The sequence below is a fragment of the Salmo trutta genome, chromosome 40, assembly GCF_901001165.1.
Source record: "Salmo trutta chromosome 40, fSalTru1.1, whole genome shotgun sequence".
NCBI lineage: Eukaryota > Metazoa > Chordata > Actinopteri > Salmoniformes > Salmonidae > Salmo > Salmo trutta.
Genome location: NC_042996.1, coordinates 5,885,034 through 5,903,290, shown reverse-complemented (window position 1 = coordinate 5,903,290; position 18,257 = coordinate 5,885,034). Strand labels below are relative to the sequence as shown.

The window sequence follows — 18,257 nt, the reverse complement described above, 5'->3', positions numbered from 1 at the left end:
GTATTATGTGTAGATTGATGAGGAAACAAATTAATTCAATCCATTTTAGAATAAGGCTGTAACGTAACGTGGAAAAGGGAAGGGGTCTGAATACTTTCCGAAGGCACTGTAGACTATGCTACATCCTATCCTATGAAAATCAGGGCAAGCACACAAACCCAAGAGTGGCCGGTGTGCTCATGAACCACCAATGTTAACCCTACCTTCCATGTTGTCCTATGAGATCCATCCTGCAGGCCAGGGTCCTCATATAACACCAGTGGGGTTTAAAGCCATCCATTAGGACATATGGCTGAGGTTACATAAGGAACAGTAGATCACTACACGGCCGACAGCGTCCCAAATGGCACCATATTCCCACCATATTCCCATATTCCCTATGGGCCCTGGTTAAAAGTAGTGCACTATGTAGGGATTAGGGTAACATTCGGGAAGCAGTCATCTCTATGGATCACTGATTTCCCAGTGTAGTTTCACTACTTGGTAGAAGCCCTAGATTCCCTCTAACTCCAGTGGTGCCAGATTGAGTCAGACACAACAGTACATGTAATGTCTGTCACTCTGAAGGTGGAGGATAAGACGCTGGTAGGGAGAAGGAACAGGGGCCGTGTCTGTTACAGTGAACCTGCAGTCATGTTGATATTGACCAATGAGATGGTTACGTTTCTTGGTGGTTGTAGGCTGATCACAGAGAGGATTAGTACTCACATACATAGCATAGAAACCCCCCCCCCCCCCCCACACACACACACACACTTCAATCCTTCTTCATTTCAAGTGCCATCCTGATTTAGTGGTGAACTTAAGCCTCTTAACTACTACATATTTCTCTGTGGGTTTGCTATCCATTATATAACACACACACCACAGGGCCAGGTGAGAGAGAACGATGACACTTGGTATTAGATTCAGCATGCAGCGCTGGGGTTCTGCAGCATTACAATCTCCCTACCTACTGCCAGTCAGTTTATGGCTGGTCATTTGCTGTGCAGGCATCTTGGCCCAGCGTGACCTGTACTAGAGGGCACTGCTTTATTACACACATCTATGCATGCAGATTCCCTTCCAGGTGCAGGCTTGGGCGGTAATGCACACACAAGGGAATGGAGAAGCGCTCACACACACTCAGAGTGAGAGAGGAACGAAGACAAATACACTAGCACTCTCTAGCAAGCATAGACACACACAGAGAGAGAGGGAGGAATGAAAACACATACATTAGCACTCTGGCAAGCATAGATGCACCCACACACACACACAGGTAAACACACAGGCAAAGTGTTCCTTTTTTCAGCTTGAAAGAACATCATTCCGATGTGTAACAAACATAAAACAGCCTACATCTCCTCCTGTCTGTTTGCATACACTACGGAGAAATCTAAAGATAAACCCTGTGAGTGTCCAGTGAACCAACGCCTACAGTTAGTTTCCTGCCTTCAGCAACCCAGAGAGATCTGCAACATGCATCTCTGGCAAAGCCAAATCAAGCTAGGAAGAATACCAGGAGACGTATGTTGTAAGGAGAGTCCCAGTTCCATGTTGGTTTGAAGAAAAGAAAAAAGACAAATCTATGAATTTGTAGTCTCAGTGTAAGAGGCTAATGGGTCTCCAGTGTGACAGACCTCGCTTTGTGTATTTGCTAGTGAGCAAAAGCACTGATCCACATAAAGTGAAGACTGTTCCAGATCTCTTTTCTCATCCTTCCCTCTCTTTTCTCTCACTCTGTTCTGTAATTTGTTTATGCGCCATTATGGCTGCAGCTGTTGGTAAATCATATGTAATTACATTGTAAATGCCCCGCGTGGAACGGAGAAAGCGATTAGGCTTTAGAGAAGAGAAAATGATTTTAGTTGGGGTTGATTAAAATGGCATTTGGCTGTGGTGTGGCGAATGAGGCGTACTAGCGGAAAGAAAACAAAAAGCAATGAAAACACTGGATCATGTTGTCCTCCGCACTCGACCGAAGGCCACGCGGAATCCTATTTGACCAAATCATTACCATCAACAACGGAAATCATCCCATCCAGAATGAAACAGAAGACCAGAGAACAGATTAGAGAATCACTGCTAAATGGTTACTAAAAAGCTAGGATAATTCCAATTCCCTTCCCAAATGAAGAAACTAAACACAAAATCACTGTTAAGCATTTGCCAAATTATGCAGAAACTAATTCAGGACACCCAAAGAGAGAAAAAGGGGAACAAAAAAAACAAGAACAGGAGAAGCGCAGAAAGAGGCAACATTTCACCAGCTGTAATCAGCTCAATATTCAAATGTATGAGACGCACGCAGCGGCATCTAGAAAGGAGCACATCCAGGGAAATGTGGAACTAACCTAAAAACAACACTTATTCTGGGAGGTCTCAGAAGACTCTCATTTCCATTTAGTACATGTTGTTCCCGGCATCTTTATCAGATCTGCTATATAGGCACTGGTGTCTGAACTAGCTGACTTTAGCAGTTGTAACGCTGCCGCTTCTGACGTGTGCATACGGTGTGTGTGAATGTGTGTGTGCACGGGCAGTCTGAATGATGACACCGGGCTGACGCACACAGTGCTAACTCTACCTGCTAGTTAAATATGCATGAGGTTTGGACAGGCTTCATCCTCTGGGGGGACGGCGGCTTGTGTTAAAGAACTTCCAGGTGGGAACGGGAACAACACTGCTGATTGCAAACACACACACACACACACACACACACACACACACACACACACACACACACACACACACACACACACACACACACACACACACACACACACACACACGGGAGCTGAATGATAACAGACAACCTACCCCAACACAGACAAAGGAGGTACTGGAGATGCGGGGGAGAGATAAAATGGCTTTATGGCGAGCAATTTACTCCTCTTTTGGGCACCAGTTGGGAGAAAGTGTCGGCAGCCGCTGCGCGTGGAGCGAAGCCGCCATAAAAAACAAATGATGGCAGAGCCTCACTAATGCCCACTCTGCCTGTGGAAGAGCGTTTCAGAGTCGCATCGCACAGCACTCTCTCCCTCTCTCAATCTTTCTCTCCCCCTCCTGGCAGTCGGAGAGGGGGCCCTCTCCACCAAATTACAGTTCTGTCATTTGAAAGCCCAGAAGAGACAAAGAGGCAGCATCTGTGACTTTTCTCCTGCATCTCTACACTCCCATTGAGGCCTCGTCGAGTGAGGCTAATGCGGATTTTCACCCAATACACCCGGGTGCGGTGCCGCATTGGGAGGGTTCACCTGTACTTGTAGTTTGGAGGAGAAGAGTGTAACTGGGTTCGTTGCCAAGAGAAGAGCGATTCACCGCCACACAAGGTAACCAGCGTTGACTTTCTGGTTACTAGTGAAACCAGAGCACTAAGACCAAGAGCAAGCCGGATTGGGTCCTGCTCCCTCCAAAAACCACCCCAGAACAAACCGTGCTACTGCTGAGCAGACAGGTGATCTGACCTTTCAATCTTCACTTCCATTCAAATTCAACAATGAATGCCTTCGCGGTAAAGCTCATCCAAGGACCGCTAAATATTGCATCATCCAGCGCGGTGGTGGGGAGTTAAGAAAACAAATAAAACTTGCAGTGTCTGCTTTTCTCCCTGCTTGAGTTTGTTGTTGCTTTCTACAGCCGTGGCCTCTGCAGTTTGTGTGGAGTGTCACCACAGCTGTTTACAGACCAGCTGAAGAGAAACAAGACATAGTTCAGTGAGACTGAAGAATATTGACCCGGTGAAACAAGGACGGCCGAGAGATGTGAGGATAAAATCATGACCATGACAAACTCCTGCCCTCTCTAGGATGACCGTGTCCTCAAAACACAGAGGCCAGCGGTAGGCGGGGGGAAACAACGAGCCATCCTCTACAGAGGCTCACATGGGAACAGGGACTTGTTTATGTGCACCGAGCTTTATCCAGCCATCTTCCGTCCGCATTAAGCAGGGTCGTGTTCATTTGAGCACACAATGGAAAACATTTTCAAACATTTCGCAACTGAACACAAAAATGTGCGTTTTGCATTGGCCAGGAAGACCCTCCCTGTTTCAATCTGTTTTATTCCATTTGGTGCCTAATGAACACAGCCCAGGAGTGGAGAGCTGTTTCTAAGATGGCCCTAGTTCGCTGCTTCACATTAAGGCCTGGTTAGAGCCCCTGCTTTCCCTTTCGGACAGATCGATAGAGAATGTCCTCTTATTGACATCAATACTGGCAAATGCTAATGGTCTGGCACACCAGTGTTACGAGGCCCCCCATTGACTGCTCCCAAAAACAATGTGTGCCGTCACACGTTAAGGCACTCCACAGTGGCGGACAGTTCTGGGGCGTTGGGACCTTTTCAAACCCCTAGGTTTTCACTGAATATGGGGAACATTTGAGAAAGAGAGAGTGAGAGAGCTAGCGAGAGGTGAAACATAAGGCGAGAGAATGAGAAAAACTAAAACACAGAGGCCGAACCACAGAGCATAAGGAACAAGAGGGAGAAAGATAGACTTAGCAACAGAACAAGAGAGAGATTGAATACCAGCATGATAGTAGGAAGGAGTGAGACTGACTGAGTGGTGTTCCAGCATCATTAGGTGGAGGACAGCTGCTGGGCGTAAAGGTAGAATGTGAATAATGTGGACAGAGTGGTACCTGGTTGGGGGAACCACTCCACTCATTAGAAGGCTGTAGCGCTGCCAGCTCTTAGCTCCTAACTCTGGTCTGGTCTGATCTGGGCCAGGCTGAGGCTTGGTGGGCCTTAATCCCAGTCCTAGATGGTCTGATAGTGTAGCTCTAGACTAAAAATCATCCTCAATGCTCTACAGTCATGGACAGGTAAAGAGGGCCAAGCTACAGACAGAAAATCCAAATATCTTTTGTTAACACCCACAATCCCTAGGCTGTAAAACAGAGGAAAACGAACAGTGTTTTAGTAGCCTGTCACTTTCCTCAGCTGCATAGAGCGGCCTCTGTCTTTCAGTGTGTCCAAGGTCAGATATCTTATGCAGGTTGCCCTCAGAGTAATTACACAGTCTCAGGAGAGAGGGATGGGGAGAGGGAGAGATGAGAAACTGTATGATATCCAAAGCATTTCCCCAGACAGGAAAACTCCTTTCCTAACAAATTCTACCACACGTTTACACACACACACACACACACACACACACACACACACACACACACACACACACTTTCGGTAATTAAATCTGACTAATAAAAAAAATTCTCACAAGCAAAACTGTCGCAACCGACCCCCCCCTGAGAATAAAGGAAATGGTAAAGATATTACTGTGCACTTTGCTTCACTGTTCAGGGACCATTAAGAGACATCAGGGAGCTTAAGAGAAGATGAAAATACAGCCTACTATCTTCTCTTGGTATGTGAGACACAGTGACCACAGGCAGAGTATGAACAGAACAGAGCACAATGGAACTAATGAGAGCTAGGAGTTTTATTTCCACTTTATAACAGTGTGTCTTCAACCCCTTTGAAAAGAGAGGAGGGTGAAACACGCTGGATTGATTCCCTTTGGATTTACTCCTATGTCCCGCACGGCTCGCCCAGCGCCTCAAGGTCGGTCAAGGAGCCTTCGCCCCAGCGGCATATTTTGATCCAGACAGTAAATGGAGTGATGACGGCAGCTGCCAACAAAAAAAACTTGCCTGACCTCTCACCTCTGATCTTAAAACACTTAAGCTTGAGAGAGAGGAGTGAGGGGGAGACAGGGAGGGAGAGAGAGAGGAGCAGGTAAGGTGGGGAGAGACAAGGTCAAAACTCTCTCTCAGGTAGATTGCTGTCTGTTGTGGTCGACCTGTTTGCCTCGTACAGAATTCTGCTACAGTACGGAAAGAATACAGGAAGCCAGAACATCTATTAGCCGGTGATGAATTCACAGCATCCTATATGTGTCAGAATCCATTTCCATAATAGTGTATGGTGTGGCATTGGGGGCTGTACATTTAGGGAGATCCCTGCTCTCTGAGAAAGGTGGGAATAAACACTGGTTAGGGGGAAACCTGGCAAAACCCCTCTATTTCAGAACAGCCTCTGGAGCCACAGGGCCTACTGCTTGACGGCAATTTGTCGGTGCCGGGCGCCTTAGGACCAACTTAACCACAACACAGAAAGCTATGTCATTATCAAAAACCAATCTTCATAGTATTTCTAAAATCCCCCCCTCCCCCTACATTATAAATTCTGCCGTCTCTGAAAAAACATGTCATGAAATTGCAAAGCACTCGGCTTGTAAGAATTTACTGGGCCTGGGCTTTGAAGTGCTCTTCAAGGCGCTGTGGGCCTTAATGTGGGAGGGAGGGAGGGGGGGAGAGCGAGAGAGAGAAGAACAGAGGATATGAGAAGGAGAGAGAGGGTAGGAGGGAGAGAGCGAGGGAGAGAGAGAGAAGAGGATATGAGAAGGAGAGAGAGGGTAGGAGGGAGAGAGCGAGGGAGAGAGAGAGAAGAAAAGAGGATAAGAGAAGGAGAGAGAGGGTAGGAGGGAGAGAGCGAGGGAGAGAGAGAGAAGAGGATATGAGAAGGAGAGAGAGGGTAGGAGGGAGAGAGCGAGGGAGAGAGAGAGAAGAAAAGAGGATAAGAGAAGGAGAGAGAGGGTAGGAGGGAGAGAGCGAGGGAGAGAGAGAGAAGAGGATATGAGAAGGAGAGACAGGGTAGGAGGGAGAGAGCGAGGGAGAGAGAGAGAAGAGGATAAGAGAAGGAGAGAGAGGGTAGGAGGGAGAGAGCGAGGGAGAGAGAGAGAAGAGGATATGAGAAGGAGAGAGAGGGTAGGAGGGAGAGAGCGAGGGAGAGAGAGAGAAGAGGATATGAGAAGGAGAGAGAGGGTAGGAAGGAGAGAGCGAGGGAGAGAGAGAGAAGAGGATAAGAGAAGGAGAGAGAGGGTAGGAGGGAGAGAGCGAGGGAGAGAGAAGAAAGAGGATAAGAGAAGGAGAGAGAGGGTAGGAGGGAGAGAGCGAGGGAGAGAGAGAAGAAAAGAGGATAAGAGAAGGAGAGAGAGGGTAGGAGGGAGAGAGCGAGGGAGAGAGAGAGAAGAGGATAAGAGAAAGAGAGAGAGGGTAGGAGGGAGAGAGCGAGGGAGAGAGAGAGAAGAGGATAAGAGAAGGAGAGAGAGGGTAGGAGGGAGAGAGCGAGGGAGAGAGGGAGAAGAACAGAGGATATGAGAAGGAGAGAGAGGGTAGGAGGGAGAGAGCGAGGGAGAGAGAGAGAAGAGGATATGAGAAGGAGAGAGAGGGTAGGAGGGAGAGAGCGAGGGAGAGAGAGAGAAGAAAAGAGGATAAGAGAAAGAGAGAGAGGGTAGGAGGGAGAGAGCGAGGGAGAGAGAGAGAAGAGGATAAGAGAAGGAGAGAGAGGGTAGGAGGGAGAGAGCGAGGGAGAGCGAGAGAAGAGGATAAGAGAAAGAGAGAGAGGGTAGGAGGGGAGAGAGCGAGGGAGAGAGAGAGAAGAGGATAAGAGAAGGAGAGAGAGGGTAGGAGGGAGAGAGCGAGCGAGGGAGAGAGAGAGAAGAGGATAAGAGAAGGAGAGAGAGGGTAGGAGGGAGAGAGCGAGGGAGCGGGTCACATGGGGTGATTCTGGTCATATTTGCTTGCCTGCTGAAAATAACAATCCTGTTTTTCCTAACGAGCACATAACTCGCTCGGTGGGAAACATCGGCCAATTAAAAACTAAAAAAGGCCCCACATTGCTGGTTCATCTGAAATCATGAAAAAAAAAAAAAGAAAGATGACTCAAACTGTGTTTGAACGCAGACTGCAGTATTACCAGCCGAGCTGCTGCTTTAGCTACGTTTCCTAAACCTAACGTGTGTCTCTCTATTCTGTTCTGGTCCTACACATGTGCTTTCCACGCTTCCGACTGTTATCAGGCTAATCAACCCTGTCTGTGACGGTGTGTTTCCTGTCAATCACACTAGTCGTCACGGTGATCACATAGGTTACATGGCACATCACCAGCGCTCTACATAACTTCCTCCGGGGACGTGGGGGATATATGCAGCTACATCGAGGGGGATCAGCAGGAGGAGAAGATCTGTTCTGAGCACGCTCCATCCAACACCTGAAGATCTCCGGGATGGGTGGTGTGTACGTACGTAGTATTAGTGAGGGGTTATGTCGGGTGCCAAAGGCTGCCACGCTCCAACGTGATAGGATTGTCACGCTCACAGCGACGCAGGGCTCAGATTGGCTCTAAATGAATGCAAATTAATTAATTATCGCATTAAGACGAATTAACTGATGACGAAAGTCAATTTCATGGCCTCTGCCAAAGTCAAGTGGCACTGGAAAAAGGAATGGGGGATACCTAGTCAGAATGCCTTCAACTGAAATGTGTCTTCAGCATTTAACCCAACCCTCTGAATCAGAGAGGTGTCTTAATGGACATCCGGGGAACAGTGGGTTAACTGCCTTGTTGAGGGACATAACGACAGATCTTTACCTTGTCACCTCGGGGATTCGATCCAGCAACCTTTCGGTTACTGGCCCAAAGCTCTAACCACAAGGCTATCTGCCGCCCCATGAACGGGAGGGGGAGTGAGACCCCCACCCACCCCCACCTCGTTATGGAACACACTAGTGAATACGTGATTGAGTGAATGACCGAGAGAGGAAGAGAGTGATTGAACCAATAAAAGCAAAGTGTCTTTGTGTATATGTGATGATGCAACACGCTCATTAACCCCTACTCTGTCCAACCAACCCCTCGTTCCCACGAGGCATGGGACCACGCATTCAATCACAGCCTCCCGTCCAATTCAAGGAGCCAAAAGGGGAAAGGCGCTCTCTACGGCTGTAGTGTGTAGTGTACACACTAACCAGCATGTTGTTAGACATGAGACGCCACACACAACCGTTCCAGCTATGTTGTGTCTGAACACATTACTCAGAGTATGTAGAAAACATTGGTAAGAACATTAATATTAACGGGAAGAAGGTCGTTTTTTAAGGAGAGCCATAAAGAAAGACGTCCCTTAACATTGTAGATTTGTAATGCCTTTGGGCTGTGGATGAGTGGAGGGGGTTGAGTCTGGGTCAGCTAGAAGAATGATAATGATATAAAATGTGAGGGTTGGTTCCCTCTGTCGATGGCAGGGGGTTGGATGGGTTAGTAGTAATTACATGAGTGGCTGGCCATAGTGCTGCTTCACTGGGCTCGGGCTAACAGGCCTACATAAACACACTGTCGCTCACAACACACACACAGAATGCAAACAGACACAGACAGAAACACAAAGATGCAGACAAACACACACACACACACAACCTTGGCAGCCCACAGAGAGAACAATGATGACCATTAGTACAACAGCAACAGGAGATGCTGTACACTAGATCACCTCTTTAAGCTCAGAGGGCTAAACTATGGACCTCTCCTCACACCGACCCATAATGCATCGCACACGGAGAGCGAGGGGAGGAGGGTGATGGCAGGTGCAGCCACGCCAAGACACCTGGGATTGTTATTTATTCTGTCTCAAACATTCCCTCCCTCCACTGGGGAATGACAGAATAATCAGGTGATTTATTCCAGTCTTTCAGTAGCAAAAACAAGCAGAACATCGGTGTGTTTCCAAGCAGGAAGGTGGAGGATGCAGAAGGGAGATGCATGTGAGAGCAGAGAGAGACAGTCTGGGCTGTGGGGCAGAACTGCCCGTCATCCATGAAGCCAGCCTCGTGCTAGTCCCGTCTCTCGCACACACACGAAAACACAAACCAAAACAACCCTGTCAAAATATCAGACAACACACTCACCCCCCCCACACACACCCACCTGTCTCCACGTCCTGGGTGTAGAAGTGCATGGTGTCCGTGATCTCGGTGACATATACAGCTCTGTAGTTGGCTGTGCGCTCTTTCTCCTCCATCACGTGCACCACCTCCTCCACCTTCTTCTCCTCGTAGTTGGCCCAGATCTGAGGGGGGAAGGTCACATGATTAGGGTGAAGCATGACAGAACACTCCCTGTTCTTATGTGTAATATAATGATATCATTAATATGAGGTCTTTCTCGTTAAATTGGGGATCTACCTGTAGGACAAATGAAATAATATTCAGTCCACTGTCTTGACTAAAGAACACAGCAAAAAGGACATTTCTCATGTCTAAACCTCCAGCTAAGCATGTCAGTTCCTTATTATACATCACATGATCCAACATCTAACATACTCAAAACAAACCCAAACACCAAACTACTACTTTAATCACTGCCAACGCTAACAGAACAATTCATTTACACTCCTAAATGACTTGATTCACACCCTGTTTTGATGCCAAAGGGAAATACTGTCTAGAACAAACAACCCCTAGACCAGAGAAGCATGGGTCTGTTATCTAACAGCAACACCAATCCCCTGTGGGACAACCTCCCTCCCTCTCTCCCTCTCTTCACCGTCCTCTAGAGTGTTTTTGGTGTGGAAACCAGGTCAGCTCCTCTCCAAGGTTGGCCCTCTGTCGGGAAGGCAGGAGGCTCATTAAGGGAAGAGTGCTCCGCTTGGGGCCACAAATCAAACACTATGGTCGACGCTATGGACGCACAAACACACACGAAAACACACACGAAAACATGCGCGCGCGTGCGTGGTGCGAGGGACAGGATGACAAGAGCTGCCTAATCATCTCTCCACCAGCTGATGTTCTGAGGCTCCTGTGATGGGGTCACTGAACCCCAGTGCCAGGGAGAACAAGTGGAACACAACTTCACAACAACTAAAGTCTCATTTTCTTGTGTAACACCACAACACAGCTTGTTCTACTCCTTTCATTTCCACCGCAGGCTGTTGTGTTAACTTGCAGGTAAAACATTAAAAAAGATGTTTGTGGTTTTTATATAGTGTAGCGATATCAAATCAAACGTTATTTGTCACATGCTTTGCAAACAACAGGTGTAAACTAACAGTGAAATGCTTAAAGGCCCTTCCAACAATGCAGAGAGATTTATTTAGAAAAAGTGATAACATGAGGAATAAATAGAATGAGTAACGATAACTTGGCTAAATACAAAAGGTACCAGCACCTAGTCAATGTGCAGGGGTACAAGGTAGATATTACTATGTTCGATAAAAGTTATTCTGCATAGATAATAAACAGCGAGTAGCAGCAGCATGTGAAGAGTTTGAATGTATGTGTGTGTATGTGGCATCAATAAGTAAGTGTGTGCGTGTTGTGTGTTTGTGTGTGTTGGAGTGTCAGTGTAGTATGTGTGAGTGTGTGGTTAGAGTCCAGTGACTGTACATCGAACCTGTGCAAGAGAGTCAGCGCAAAAAATAAGAATGAAATAAGCAGCCTTATGTCTTGAAGCTGTTCAGGAGCCTTCTGGTCCCAGACTAGGCAGCCTTATGTCTTGAAGCTGTTCAGGAGCCTTCTGGTCCCAGACTAGGCAGCCTTATGGCTTGAAGCTGTTCAGGAGCCTTCTGGTCCCAGACTAGGCAGCCTTATGTCTTGAAGCTGTTCAGGAGCCTTCTGGTCCCAGACTAGGCAGCCTTATGGCTTGAAGCTGGTCAGGAGCCTTCTGGTCCCAGACTAGGCAGCCTTATGTCTTGAAGCTGGTCAGGAGCCTTCTGGTCCCAGACTAGGCAGCCTTATGTCTTGAAGCTGGTCAGGAGCCTTCTGGTCCCAGACTAGGCAGCCTTATGTCTTGAAGCTGGTCAGGAGCCTTCTGGTCCCAGACTAGGCAGCCTTATGTCTTGAAGCTGTTCAGGAGCCTTCTGGTCCCAGACTAGGCAGCCTTATGTCTTGAAGCTGGTCAGGAGCCTTCTGGTCCCAGACTAGGCAGCCTTATGTCTTGAAGCTGTTCAGGAGCCTTCTGGTCCCAGACTAGGCAGCCTTATGTCTTGAAGCTGTTCAGGAGCCTTCTGGTCCCAGACTAGGCAGCCTTATGGCTTGAAGCTGTTCAGGAGCCTTCTGGTCCCAGACTAGGCAGCCTTATGTCTTGAAGCTGGTCAGGAGCCTTCTGGTCCCAGACTAGGCAGCCTTATGTCTTGAAGCTGGTCAGGAGCCTTCTGGTCCCAGACTAGGCAGCCTTATGGCTTGAAGCTGGTCAGGAGCCTTCTGGTCCCAGACTAGGCAGCCTTATGGCTTGAAGCTGTTCAGGAGCCTTCTGGTCCCAGACTAGGCAGCCTTATGTCTTGAAGCTGGTCAGGAGCCTTCTGGTCCCAGACTAGGCAGCCTTATGGCTTGAAGCTGTTCAGGAGCCTTCTGGTCCCAGACTAGGCAGCCTTATGGCTTGAAGCTGGTCAGGAGCCTTCTGGTCCCAGACTAGGCAGCCTTATGGCTTGAAGCTGGTCAGGAGCCTTCTGGTCCCAGACTAGGCAGCCTTATGGCTTGAAGCTGGTCAGGAGCCTTTTGGTCCCAGACTTCTCGCTCTGGTACCGCTTGTCACCAGCTTTTAGCAGCTGGCTAATTATTTAACTGTGTGGTATCATCAGCTAATTACCTTCACAAGGTCTCTCTCTCCCTCCGAGCAGTGTTACATGCTGACTAGACCAGGCACGGGCGTGAGTCTGCGTGTGCCATCGTGTGCATGTTGATTTTGTCCATCCACACCAGATGCGATCAGGATGCGCAGGTTAAAATATCAAAATTAACTCTGAACCAACTATATTAATTTGGGGGACAGGTCGAAACACATGAAACATTCATGGCCATTTGGCTAGCTAGCTTGCTGTTGCTATCTAATTTGTCCTGGGATATAAACATTGAGTTGTTATTTTACATTAAATGCATAAGGTCTTTTTTTTCTGGGTCATTGTAAAATGTTGACCCAATTTACGTCAAACGTGTTCTCTACTCTGACATTTAATCCACAGATAAAAAAGGAAACCTAGTTAGTTTCTAGTAATCTCTCCTCCTTCAGGCTTCTTCTTCTTCTTTGGACTTTATATGGTGGTTGGCAACCAACTTTACAGTGCATTACCACCACCAACTGCCCTGGAGTGTGGACCTCAGTTCATCTTTCAATCACCCACGTGAGTATATGCTCCTAAAAGCCAATGAGGAGATGGGAGAGACGAGACTTGCAGCACATCAAGCGTTAAAAATATAAGCGAAGTTCTATTTTAGTGCCTGGTTACGCAGACGCTGATTGACGCGGACGATCAGTTTGGAGGAAATGACTGAATAACATGTATGTGAACATTTATTTCGCAATGCTGGCGAATGTAACGCGATGTGTGGTGTGGTCAGCATGTTAGCATGGTAGGCTAATTACACCCTGCGTTTTATAGGCCTTTTTCGGCATGCTAGCACTAACCAATTACATCTGACGTGTGCAGCGTAAGACATTTACAGGCCCATTTCACTACTGCAATGAGTCGTGCTAGTGAATTGGCTTACTGCCTGCTACCTTGAATCATTGGGAAAAAATATTTATTATACAACAAGTGACACAGAGCGCCAGCCGAGCGAGCCTTGGCGGGTGCCCTGCCCACCTGGAGACAAAAGACTGGGTCAAACCACCCAATTACATTCAATTGCTTCTTCGTGCTGCTAAATAAAGGGAAGGGACATTTAAAAAAAAATTGTGGATACGACTGACCAGGAGTTAATTAAGACCCAAACATGGCCACGCTTCAAACTTCCACCGGTCTTTTCCCCTCAGATATTAATGGAGTCAATACCCACAATGCAGTGGGGCTTCAGCAGAGGGTAATGACATGTCCGGGCTTTTAATCAAACCTGCAGGACCAATCCGAGTGACACAGATTAGCGTGTCACTGTTCATTACCGTGGCAACTGTCACCGTGGTGGCGTCTCTGTGGGGGTTTGGGAGTCGTTCATGATGATTCAGGTCAAGTGACCTCTGACACGTTGGCCCACGTCACGCCGCCGCAGTGGCAAGGGAACAGGAGGAGAGAACACACACAGAATGCCAATCACAGCGCTGCTTTCACAACGACGATGCAGAAGTGGCCTTCCACATAGTGCTCGCCCCCACACACATTCTCCCCCGCTGTGCCCCAGGCAGATGACCTTCTGTGAGCAACCGACCATTCCTGTTTGTTCCACTTGAACGCAGGTATGTGACTGCTGTTGCTGCTTCGACACAGTAGACGTGAGAGAGCGAGAGGAGTTAGGATTCCAAGCTCCCTGTGTCCGGCTCCAAAAAGCAGAGACAGTAAATCATCAGGCCTCTACTCCTGAAAAGGAAAACGGTTCTATAAGGGCAACAACAGTGTTCCAAAAGGAGGACAGCAACAGTGTTCCAATAGGACAACAACAACAGTGTTCCAAAAGGACAACAACAACAGTGTTCCAAAAGGACAACAACAACAGTGTTCCAAAAGGACAACAACAACAGTGTTCCAAAAGGACGACAGCAACAGTGTTCCAAAAGGAGGACAGCAACAGTGTTCCAAAAGGAGGACAGCAACAGTGTTCCAAAAGGACAACAACAACAGTGTTCCAAAAGGACAACAACAACAGTGTTCCAAAAGGACAACAACAACAGTGTTCCAAAAGGACAATAACAGTGTTCCAAAAGGAAACACCATGAGGGGTAAAGAAGCAAGCTATTAGGACTCTGTGACCTTCAGTACCCCAGTGAATGATGTGTAGCCGGCACACGCGCACAAATACACGCGCACAAATACACGCGCACACATACACGTGCACAAATACATGCGCGCACGCACGCACACGCGCACGCACACGGTTGAAAACTGAGACCTACTGGATAATGTGAAGGCAGGGTCCATTGCTGTAATGGTCTCCCTCATGATGGAAGACAGACAGACACTCCTACTGAAGCCACACGAAGAATGATGTGATGCTGGTGATGGTTCCACAGGGATGCTGGTCCATGTTGACTCCAATGCTTCCCACAGTTGTGTCAAGTTGGCTGGATGTCCTTTGGGTGGTAGACCATTCTTGATACACACAGGAAACTGTTGAGCGGGAAAAACCCAGCAGTGTTGCAGTTCTTGAAACAAACTGGTGCGTCTGGCACCTACTACTAAACCCCAATCAAAGGCACTTAAATATTTTGACTTGCCCATTCACCCTCTGAATGGCACACATTTAACCTGTCTCCTCCCCTTCATCTACATTGATTAAAGTGGATTTAACAGGTGACATCAATAAGGGATCATAGTTTTAACCTGGATTCACCTGGTCAGTCTGTCGTGGAAAGGACAGGTGTTCTTAATGTTTTGTACAGCAGGTGTGTGACACAGTAAAAGTCTGTGGCTGAGTTGCACATGATGTGTAATCATAATCAGTAGCCCCCACCATTCAGAGTAGGGCCCCTACAGCACACTGCTGCCATAGTGACTGATGGGTATGGCTGAGTACACTGGTATCAGCATGTTATTAACACCCAGGTCAACATGGCATGGGGTTTAACATGGGATAATCATGCTATGCTAGTGAAGCATGAACAGTCAGTAGTGACAAATGGTAAGAGATAGCTGAACCAAAGCCTAAGGGTGAACTGTGCCTTGCAGATGTCACAGCCAAACCCCTGGAGGTACTGAAGAGTAGACTGACTGTTTTACTAAAACCCCAACCGGCATTATATACAAACGTGCAAAGAAATGTTCAAATGAACTAACTAATAACGAATAAAGTTAAAAACACTGCAGAGTGTGAAGAGAGGAAACGTGAGTCTGGAAGGGCTTGCAGCAGTACTGGTATAGACTGGAATGGGAGGTCATTTAGAATGTCCTGACAGACTAAGAGACATTACATTCAGAAAATTCCCTTTTTCACACACACACACACACACACACACACACACACACACACACACACACACACACACACACACACACACACACACACACACACACACACGGAACCAGGGGGATGGGGACATTGGGAACATTGATTAAAGGTGACAGCATGTCAATTCCAATAGAGTGTGTTTGGCCTGGGGGAGACCAAATCTCCATCAACACCCAGAGCACAGACACACACACACTAGTGCATACTCACACACTCACTGGGGTATACTCACACACACACTCACTGGGGCATACTCACACACACACACTCACTGGGGCATACTCACACACACTCACTGGGGCATACTCACACACACACACTCACTGGGGCATACCCACACACACACTCACTCACTGGGGCATACTCACAGACACACACTCACTGGGGTATACTCAAACACACACTCACTCACTGGGGCATACTCACACACACTGGGGTATACTCAAACACACACACACAACCCTGCTACTCCTTCTCTGGTGTAGGCTATACACTAGCTTACTTGTCTCATACTGGTTTTATCAAACTACTCTACCCAGAAGCCTTTGCCCTCAACTTCAAGTACTTCACTTGCAGCCTGTTGAAACAAGTTTTCAAACCTATCACACAATGTACAAAGTACAGCACTATTCGTTAACAATTGAGGTAATTGACATTTAGAAAATACACAGCTGTGGAAAAGCTAGTCATATCTGTGTAGCTGGAAGAGAACATGAACGTAGGGAGAGAGTATCGAGCAGCCTCTCTCCAGTTACACCACCCACATATGTAGTTTCATTGTTAATTCATTATTCAATAGTGCACTGCAAACAATAGAAATCAATACAAGTGCTTTTTATTAATAAAAGTTCCCTTTGCAGATCAATCTAAGCCTCTATTACGTTCCTAATGAAGGGGCCTTGAGAAGTGAATGTCTCATTAAATAAATGGCTGCTCTCCTGCCACGTTTCCCTTCTCGAGTCTACATCTTAAATGATGAGTGAACCTCGAACGTTCGTCACCAAACACTCAGCCAGAGAAAACAAACTGAGCCCAAACTATGCTTGTTTGATGGGAGACACGAGACGAAGCCCCCCAAGAAGATTCAATAAAGTAAATATAGGCTACATGTTCACCTGAACTTCAAAACATTCAGACCTCGTTCCCAATCCCACATTCAATAACAAACATGCACCATTCCTCCAATTCAATCGTCCAACCACAAGGTATTCACTCAGGTCAGGACATAAACCACTACCTCATCCCCACTAGACTTGATTGGTAAACCAATTGGAATACCAGGCTTTCCTTACAATGTTGAGCACAACGTTGTATTAATGAGTAGAGATATTGGGCTGATGGGGCTGGCGGGCCTGTGGGTGACCCCGGATTCCTCTGGCTCAACCGTTGCCATGGTGTGTCGAGGGAACTATTCCAGGCTGGAAATTATGAACCAGCCGGACGAATCAGAGTGCCCCTCCAGCCAGCCAATCCATCCCACCACTACACAGGCTCAATCTATACCACTACACCACTCAACCTAACCTGGGGCTCTATAGTGCAGCTGTGATCTACAATGCTGCCCATGTAAGAACACAGTCATACGCAACCTAGGCCTGGTACGCGTTCGCCAACACAACGACAATCCACACAACGCTTTCTGTAATGGGGACGCGATCCAAGCCTACTATGCATTCAACAGCCACATAGAATACGACTGACAATAACATGAATTAATACTATCATTGTATTTGTATGGACAACACATTCTGGCCAGCAGTACAACACTTACTGTACATGACAGTGTGCAACACCTAGACCCACTGAGCAATCGGCGACCCACACAACACATATTGATGACCTGTGGTGTGATGTGAGCAATTTACTGATGATGCTTTACATACATGTGTACAGCCATGTTAATGAACTGTTAAAAGGACAGAATGTGATGTCTATACACAGTGCATCCATCATGGAACAGCTGTATTAATAATGACTACAAGCATGTTAACAGGAATTATCATCGCTGGTAAATGTTTGAAAAACATGCACAGTGGGGGAGGAATCTGTAAAGTGCTTGGCTGATTGGCACATGGGAGGATATGAACAAGACCAATATCCTCAGTGTGTGTGTGTGTGTGTGTGTGTGTGTGTGTGTGTGTGTGTGTGTGTGTGGAGCCAGAATGTGCGTTCTACACGATCTGAAATGCTGTTTTAATAAAACCATCAATCAAAAACAGGGAGGCATAAAATCCCTTCTCACTTGTCTTAAGTACAAATGTTAATTTTTCAACCATCTGGGTGATGAGAGGGGTGGTGGCTGGTGGAGCTTAGAGAGCGATAGAGGGTTGACCATGACTGATTTGATGACGAAGACCGATGTTCTCGTCAGGTAACACACAGGGAGATGTGGGCTGAACGGTGAATGATTTGACTGATTGCAATCACTTAAGGTAAGAACACAATCCTCCGATCAAGACGAACACAGAGCAGGTGACTCGTAGCAATTTTCTTATTTGGTGCATATCACATTTCCTCCTGATCCAACAACGAAAGAAAACCACAGGGCTCGTCTCCGAT

At 47.2% G+C, this 18,257-nt stretch overlaps 1 protein-coding gene across 1 annotated transcript in view; it reads right to left on the bottom strand.

Moving 5' to 3' along the window:
- Nucleotides 1-18,257, bottom strand: part of LOC115180120 (staphylococcal nuclease domain-containing protein 1) — a 317,205-nt gene that overhangs the window by 63,392 nt on the left and 235,556 nt on the right. The window contains exon 18 of the mRNA XM_029742020.1: nucleotides 9,751-9,892. Within this exon, the coding sequence (XP_029597880.1) occupies nucleotides 9,751-9,892 (142 nt within the window). The remainder of the gene's footprint in view (nucleotides 1-9,750; nucleotides 9,893-18,257) is intronic.